General features: G+C 38.1%; 1 protein-coding gene across 3 annotated transcripts; it reads right to left on the reverse strand.

Annotated features, from left to right (window-relative positions):
• Window positions 1–446: 446 nt before the first annotated feature.
• LOC111251781 (sec1 family domain-containing protein 2-like) lies at window positions 447–6,642 on the reverse strand. 3 transcript variants are annotated; one of them, XM_022808778.2, is made up of 12 exons: window positions 6,410–6,641; window positions 5,718–5,915; window positions 5,189–5,419; window positions 4,482–4,784; window positions 4,046–4,197; window positions 3,745–3,841; window positions 3,149–3,259; window positions 2,690–2,910; window positions 2,266–2,441; window positions 1,708–1,892; window positions 1,292–1,519; window positions 447–601 (listed from the first exon to the last, which is right to left on the reverse strand). In XM_022808778.2, exons 1-12 carry the CDS (start codon window positions 6,440–6,442, stop codon window positions 530–532), a joined length of 2,007 nt encoding a protein of 668 aa, XP_022664513.1. In that variant the 5' UTR covers window positions 6,443–6,641; the 3' UTR covers window positions 447–529. The 3 variants fall into 3 exon arrangements, with proteins under 3 accessions (XP_022664513.1, XP_022664512.1, XP_022664515.1); XM_022808777.2 differs by having other exon boundaries at window positions 3,149–3,286; XM_022808780.2 differs by lacking the exon at window positions 447–601 and having other exon boundaries at window positions 1,380–1,519; window positions 1,680–1,892; window positions 3,149–3,286; window positions 6,410–6,642.
• Window positions 6,643–9,115: the final 2,473 nt, after the last annotated feature.

Consider the following 9,115-nt stretch of genomic DNA (forward strand, 5'->3'; position numbering starts at 1 on the left):
CTAATCAAGCGTGTCCAATTTTGTTGAGTTCATCATTATATGAAAAATTAAGTTTACTTCCAGAAGGCTGAGGAAACAATAAAATTTTTAAGACCATTACCTTTGAGAACGCATATTCGTAAACATTGTCATATAATTTAGTGACTCTAGTTAGTTCCTAAACAATTAGCTATGACGTGGCTTGGAAGTAGATTTATCCCGAATAGCAGCGTACTCGCAAGGAAATTGTGACATGCATGGCCGCGGAAAGCCCATAATCTACTAGGACGAAACATTTTATTGCTGAAATCGTTGAAAATGATCACTATTTAATCAGCATAGAGAAAATAGCCTATTTTCTAAAGAAGTATGGGCTAGTAAAACGTTATATACATGTATCATATTATATACATATAAGCTAGTCGCATGCAGAATAAAGCGAACACTTCAAACACTGATAATGACGGTTCTAAGCTTCAGAAATTATTCAGATATTTATTACTCAACATATAACGCATTATTCATATACATGGGTATTCCATTGCGTAATTTACACCATTGAGGTGAATATATGCTTTAGAGTCTCCTTTGGCGTCAAAAGCGAGGTTGTGATGACAATTAGCTGAAAATAGAACGTAATATATTATATTTGGCATATTTATTAAAACTGATTGACCGGTAAACCAATTACAAACAGGACATTACCGCGCTCACCTATCGCATCATTCGGTGAGGCTGAAAAGCTTTCGACTTGGTCCCAAGGTACGCGTTTGGTAAGTTTGAGCCAAAAATGTCTCGAAATACTACGAATTGCGGAGTATTTTTGTTTCATATTAAGCGTAGTAATGGTACTTTTAGTAATGGTAACTGTGTTTAATATTAAAGCTTGATTGGGAAAGATGTTCTAAATTCTCTCAGAGTATAGGAATTGTCACGTGTATTTGGTGGTGCCATTATCTTGGTATACTACTTCATGTGTGATCTACTATTATGATGTTTTTATCGGAATTGCACAGCGCATCAACCTACGTGAAATTGAAAAGATACAATCGTGGTATGAGGACCAAATTGGATATTAGACTAATAACTTACCTAAACCAGTCTCCATCGTGCTATCGGCAAATGTAATGAATACAATACAGTAGGACTAACGTCAAGAAGCTTCGGCCCAAACAAAATTTTAAAAATAATTATTTTTGCTGTACCAACAAGTACATTTCAAAATACTTATCAGATACTGCAACAAGTTTTTGTAAAATCATAAATAATTGTATGTTGAAAAATCGTACTTTATGGTGAAAATGATACAAACCTGTTTACCAGTGTCTGCTATCAGCTGTTTGAGCATGGCCACCTCGGTGAAGGTCACACCGCCAAGAATTACTACCATCAAAACGTCAGCACGTTCCAGGTATCCGGCAGTCGTGCCGCCCACCGCAGCACCTATCGCACCCATGAGAAAGCCCAGACCACCCTGGATTCCTCCCAGTACTCCTCCGGACGACGAATGGGCTTCAATATCTGGGCAGTCGACACTAGCCTTAAAAGTCATGAAACCACAACATTTCTGTCATGATCATCGCCCAATATAAAAGATATTTCAAAGTCAGCGAATTGAAATTCATTACAATAGCAACTATAACTAGAGAAACAAACGCTCAAAACTGATTTTGAGCGTTAGATCAAACGGAGATACTTGCGAAACGTTTTTACAATGAAAAAACACACTTTGAGCGTTTCTACGAGTTCCACGAGCAGCGGTCTATACGTGGACGGATGTGCGAGATCTCCTCTGGTCAAAACGCGACAAAGACTTTTGAGTGATTTTCTCTGAGCTGCGACTCGTGCTCCAGCTTCCTCAACCTGAGCTATAGCGGCCTGAAGCTTGGCTTCGGTAATATTCAGAGAAGGAACTAAAATACACATAAAAAAGTAGCAGGAACGAACCGTAGTTGCTTTCTAGCAATCACTCAATACAAAATGTAAGTCGTTTCAATAACAAAACAAAAAAAAACGCTTCGGTTAAAATTTAAAAAACAGACAACTCATAAAGGCGATTAAATAAAATCGTAATTACAAATCAATAGCGGTATAATTGTTTTTTGGATCAGGTCAATATCTGTTTAGGCAAAGGTTCGACAATTTTTTGACATAATATCATTGGCATGATTGCCAGTCATGGTAAATTGGGTGAAGCCAATTTCCTAAAATTTAATTATTTGCTAAACTGCTTCGAGTACTAAACTTAATAACGTAAAAACAACAAAACGTTGTTTTAATAGTTACCAAGGTGTTTGGCTAGATCCGACCATTCGCTAGGGTCCCGTAGGGTGTCTTCTGTGATCGCGGCCAGCAAGCCTTGCTGAAAGCCTTCTTTACTACGCTGATCGACGTAGAGGTCTTCGCCGCAAAATGAATTGATGTACAGAAACATTGATACTAGATCTTCAAAATCTAGTTTTCTAAAAGGATAAATATGTCCATAGCCACGGATTATTCGGGGCAGCAAGGATAACTTGTGATACTTAACCTGTTCGTTGTATTTTAGCTTATACTTCCATTCAAATCTGTTAGAGGACCATCGCAATGGTGAAATTTTCGTAGAAACCTTTTAGCGTTTAACTCTAAATTAATAAACAAACGACTGGAAACTTATTGATGTTAAATTTGTGCAGTGTGTCATTCAATCATTAAAGGCAAATAAGCTTACGTTCCACCGCGACCTTCTGCTAACTGCACAAGCGCTTCCCCTGCGTCCAGTGCTCCGCAGAGTGAGTTCTCAGTGGCATTATGGGTAAACATCTTTTCGATAGAAAGCTTTTGACAACGACGTTGCATTACTGGACTGCTTAATGCTTCAGATAGTGCAGCTACAGCGACTAACGTCTGACCGTTCTCTAACATCTGATCCAGTGAGCTATCTCGAAACACCTGCATTTCATCAATGCCGGTATAGTTATTTAAATTATTAATACGTTACATATAGTAGCAAATAGTCAAACTGCTTAGCTTTTCGATCTTTTAAGCACAGGAGAGCTTGCGTAGTATAGCATTTACTTAGCTCTTAGGCAATTCTGCAAAGTAAGACTTGTCTATATAGTTTCTCTCTATATGACGGATTAATACCTAATTGGTAATATCTAAACATTTGGCAATCATGTGAGTGTACCTGGAGATTTTTGCGGACAAAATGAACTGGATCTTCGTCGGGTAGAAGCTTTCCTTGTAGCCCGCAGCACTCTGTTAGAGTGATAAACTCGTTTTTTACATACAAAGGGCTCTGAAAGTATTTTCCATATGATATGAACTTCAAAACAAATCTGTTAATCTTTTTAAAACATCTTTTTTTTTTATATTTTTTTCGTTTCATTTATATATTTATAACATACAAATTTACCAATCCTACTATGAACAATTGGCATTATATTAAGTAGCTTTCGGATTTTTAGTGCTATTAATCTTCCAAACGGGATCATGAGGCTCGATTTTTTAAATCCGATAACGAATGTATTTTTGTCTTGGTACATAATGGTAAGAGAAAACGAAACGAGAAAACCCTAAAACGAATTATGGAGTTATTGCGCAAGACATACGCGTAGCATTAAAAAATAGCCGCCTTGTTTATGGGAAGAAACTGTCTAAAAATAAACACTATAGATACTAATGTGTTAAGCATGATATAATTAATATGAGAATAATATAATTATAATAATATATTATAATACACATTAATTATTAATTAATATGAGAAGCAAGAAGCCATACTAATTTCCATTTGAGATCATGAATTTCTGCCAATTTAGCTTGGGAGAGGCAACTCAGAGTTCCTTTCGCCACGGTTGGTCCTGCGCTAGTTAGACCCCTGAAATTATTCAAAAGCAATTCGGTATGGTAAAATGTCTAGGCCAGATTTACTTTTGCATACATATTGAATTCAAAGCAGCATTGAAATCTTCAAATTTTAACGAAATCAGGTACTACTCTATGGAGTGCCGCTTATTTAGTAGTGCCAAATTTCTATACGCCATCTCTATAAACTTCGGTAGACTTTTTGATGTGCTCTTACTCTTTAGCGTGGCAAATCGGAATCATATCCACAGAAACATCAATTGAGTCGAAAGCAGGAAGCACTGCACGAATGATATCCAGGATGTTTTCATTTCCATAAGAAAGGGGTGCTACGAGGTCCAACGAACGGTCAAACAAGAGCACGCATGCCTGAAAGGTCCGTCATCACCAGTTTTTATACATTTTATCGTTCTAAGTTCATTTGCTGCCCCTACTCAGTATCCTAAAAGCCCATCGTATAAACCTGACTTTTTCTTCGATGGTTAAATAGCACTTAGCCCGTTTCAACATGAGCTCCGAATTGTTTATATCTGTGCAGTGCAGGGCTTAATAAATATGTTTTCTCTAATACGATAAATGGAAGTTCCTACTATAATGGAAAAAACTCGAATAGTAACTGTTTCTTTCTAGTCTTCGACTAAACTGTAGCATACCTTTTTTGCTTCATCAGGCAGTTGCTTTCGTCTATTGATAGTTCCTTCGAAATGTTCCAGTTCGTCCGCAATAGTATATCCCAATCTTCCTAAGGAGAAAAGCTCATCTCGAAGTTCAAGCTCGCCGATAAGTAGGCTTAAAGAAGAAATCATTGGCGCTAGAAGCGCTTTCTTTTCGGGAGGGAGTATCTGATGGGAGACGGATGCGTCTTCAGCTATTAGCGGCGGAAACAGGCCGCACAATGGAGAAAGAACTAGAAGATGCGGAAGTACACTAGACATGCCTATCGGTATGTATACCACCTTCGGTTCAGTCACAAAAGAAACAACGATGTAGTAGAGCAATGACTTTCCATGTATGAGGTTTATAACTTTCAACAAAGCATCAGGGTATTTTAACAACATATACTAGAGGTCTGCCTAGCACATAGACAGAAAACAGACCTCCGTTCCGAAAGAACGGTACCTTATCATGCAACAGACGATGCATCCTTCACATTACTTTTTTGAATTAGAACTTTATTAACCTGCATTGAGCATGAGACTTTGCTCCTGCTTCAACCGTTCAAATGAAAAGCGAATGGTTTAATTTGATGATAAGCTGCTTGTATAAGTCTTATTATACCGGCCATTTATCTATCTGCGAGTAATATATTTGCGTTTTTTAATAAATTAATATGCAAATTGATTGCTGCTTCTGAAGCTACCTTGCTGACAGTTTCGTCGCTACCCATCCAGTTGCGGAGCTGCCTTTGTAAGCAGATAACTTCTTGTGCTGCCGTTCGTTCGGATGTCGATGCTATGGGTGCGCCGGTAACCACTGTCACACTTTCAAAACACGACTTCTCAAGTATGGAACGAATTACTTGGAGAGACGGCGGCGTCTGCACGTTGCCGCTCAGGAGGAATAGAGCACGGGTGTCTGATGGACCGCTCGCCTGCGAAACAAAAAATTAAACTTGAAATTTAACTAACAGTTTCAAAAAGAAGGTGAAACTCGATTAACAGAAGTTAGTTTTTTGTCTTTAACAATCAACTTTACTCGAAAATATAGAAGCGTATTTCCAAGCTATTCTAATGGCACCTAATTGTAAGTGTTTCGAATGTTAATTGGCTTATGCATATGGCCTATTCATTAATTGTTTTTAAATGGAAAGAATCAGATATTGTTGAACAACCACCAGATGTTATGGTACTATCACACAGATTTTATTGGGAAAAAAAAATTAATCTCACCTGAGAGTGAGAAAAATCTTTTACGGCAGTCGCTCCGGCTTTTTGAAGTCTGCTAACTCCGCCAGCCCACCGAAGCGATTCACACGCACCAACATCCAGAAACACGACCGAATTGCGAGCTTCTTTCAGAGCAGTGTCCCACAAACCTGACACCGAACTAGTAACGTCGGCAAAACGTGTTTCCGACTTAGATGTTACCTACAAAATACCATTTTGTATTCCGATTATATTCGAAAGTGTACATTTATCCTTAACTGTGAAACACTTGTCAGTGTCTCGGGATAGGGCATTATTGACTCGAGAAAAAACTATTTCGTGAAAAGACGACAAATATAACAAATCGTTGGGAGCATGCTGAAAACCTGCAGCAAATGGATGTCACCCGTTGGTAAAATTCATTCAGCCAATATATTTAAAAATGAGGAAATCGCTATTTAAGACAGACTATAACAAGGTTTTCAAATAGGAAACAATCCCGTTTTTTTTGACAATACATAATACTCAAGGCGACACCAGCATGCAACTCTATTGCAGTTAAGATAAATCAACTCTGTTTATCAATTTTTATTGTGGCTGTAAAAGTCGCTCAAACAAGTACTAATTATTTAGAGTTTTAGTAGTAACTGACCTCAAATTTCATGATATACTATTACTACTATACAATATTTCTAAACTTCGTAAATAATACATACCATTCTTTTTTCTCTTGTCAAGCCAATGTACATACGAAATGTCTTCCACCTTTGCCAAAATCGTTACGTTATCACGAATCGTATTCTAAAAATTTCAAACTGAAATTGGAAAGTGAGCAATTTTAAAATTACATGAATATTTAATCGAACATCAGCATCTTTCAAAGTAGTCGCTCTCAGATGCTTGTAGTGTTTCGCTAGCTATTTTACGCCTAGAGCTCAAAGTTTATTTGTAAACAATAAAGCGGCCTGTTTTTTGCGCGTGTCTGGGACACTCAGTCTAAACTCTGTGACCTGTGTTGTAGTTGTCCACTTTATGAAACTAATCCAACATGTTCGAAATATGAGTTTGCTGTGTTTTTCTTACGGAGGGCAGAAGAGTTGTTACTGTTCCAATTGTACAGTGAAGGTGAATTGAAAACCTGCGAACTGTTGCTTTTTTGTGTCAGTACAACTATCATCTTGTTAAACAATTGTCACCTCTCGACTAGCAACCTGTCGTGTCTCCTGTGTTTTTTCATCACCGACTTTCTAGAAACTTTTCACGTACGGTTTTATCCGAAATTATGTAGAGTAGCTGACTAAGTGTGGCTCTAGATGGGCTACGGCTGTAGATATCTATCTTATAACGTAATCATCATTAAATAATTAACTTGTTTCCCCATTGCTTCAGTTAAGTCTGAAGGACATTTTTTGAAAGGGGTATTTGCACAAAGCTTAGATAATAGTTATTATAAACATATACCTGTTTTTTACTTGACGATCATTCGTGTCAGATGTCAGTGGATGAACCATTTTATTAAAACAATACATACTCTTTAAAATCTATTTTGTCAGATATTCGGGTGTAACGAATTATCATTGACGATTTTTATTATTTCGTCGGTTAGAAAGCCATTTTTGTTTGTTTAGTTCATTTTAAATATCTTTGACATTTTAAATGACTTAGCTCGACTATGAAAGCTATTTCTTTGGTTTTCCATTATCCTTTTTTACCACACGCGCACAGAGGATGGCCACACTGGTTAACCATCAACTTAAGTGATGGATTCCGAAACTTCGTAGTTTTACATCGTGGGCACGAAACGTCATCCATTTGCAACTTTGGTAAGACAGGATCCCTATATAAAAATTATCGTCAGATAAGGCAACGAGTAAGAACAAGTACTGGTGATGAGCACACTGATATGCGGGGGATCGTTACGGTGTACTATACGAAAAGCTACACACAGGACCGCTTAAGCTGAAGTTTGGTAATGATATATTGATTTCGACTTACGAGAATGAAACGCAAATAAGTTAATACCCTAATTTATATAGTAGACAATATGCTGCTACAAAATGCGTGACATAAGATTTCGAAGTGCTAAAATTGGACCTGTCATAAACTAATTTGTTTGCTCCCTGTACAGTTAATCTTTCTGCTTTAAGAATTATTACACTCCTTGTCTAAGCTGCTCTGTGCTATTTGTGCGGGTTAGTGGGTAGCAGTTCTCGGTGCAATAAAGATCCGAAAACTACATTATCCTACATTGCCTTCCTCATTACTTTCCCATTAAAAAATGTAGCTAGAGAGTGATATAGGAGGCGAAATATATTTTTGTAAAGCTGATCTCAGCGCTTTAGTGCTGGAAACTTGGAACTGAACCACAGACCACGCACCAAATCGCCGCATAAAACGCTTGACAACGAACTACAAGTTAAATCGCTCTGTTAAAAGCTTTTTTTTAGTTAAGAGTTTGCCACCGAACTGTTACAGCTTAAATGACTGTACATTGCTCAAACGGCAGAAAAAAAAGTCATTTTAGCACAAGACAGATATCGAAATGAAAAATTTATGGTTTCAAACAGTTTTCAGTATAATGATGAACAGGTAATTTCTTACTTTCAACACTCAGGTGATTTAATATGGCCTGAAGGGAGTATTCTGAGTCTTAAGACGATCAATGCAGATCGTGACTTGGTCTAATGTTTCAAACTAAATAAAAGAACCGACAATATGAACTCCGTGAATGTGGCAAACAGCGCGCTAAATTTTGTTGTATTATGAAAGTTTTAGGTTCCGTCTGCCTTGAAAATTTTGCCAGCCTTTAGGTTAAAAGCCTTTTGCCTTTGAATTATAGCGCAGATCTTGCTATAAAAAAGCACGGCTTGGGGATCAAACGGTTCAATAGAAAAGGTAGAGATTCGAAAATGACCCTAAATAGATCGTTCTATCAGATACCTTCTGCGCTTATTGAGGAATTCGTCTGTGCAATGTGTGTGCGTGTGTGTGTGTGCGTGTGTGTGTGTGTGTGTGTGTGTGTGTGTGTGTGTGTGTGTGTGTGTGTGTGTGTGTGTGTGTGTGTGTGTGTGTGTGTGTGTGTGTGTGTGTGTGTGTGTGTGTGTGTGTGTGTGTGTGTGTGTGTGTGTGTGTGTGTGTGTGTGTGTGTGTGTGTGTGTGTGTGTGTGTGTGTGTGTGTGTGTGTGTGTGTGTGTGTGTGTGTGTGTGTGTGTGTGTGTGTGTGTGTGTGTGTGTGTGTGTGTGTGTGTGTGTGTGTGTGTGTGTGTGTGTGTGTGTGTGTGTGTGTGTGTGTGTGTGTGTGTGTGTGTGTGTGTGTGTGTGTGTGTGTGTGTGTGTGTGTGTGTGTGTGTGTGTGTGTGTGTGTGTGTGTGTGTGTGTGTGTGTGTGTGTGTGTGTGTGTGTGTGTGTTGTGTGTGTGTGTG

The sequence above is a fragment of the Varroa destructor genome, unplaced genomic scaffold (assembly GCF_002443255.2).
Source record: "Varroa destructor unplaced genomic scaffold, Vdes_3.0 BEIS01000005.1, whole genome shotgun sequence".
Taxonomy (NCBI): domain Eukaryota; kingdom Metazoa; phylum Arthropoda; class Arachnida; order Mesostigmata; family Varroidae; genus Varroa; species Varroa destructor.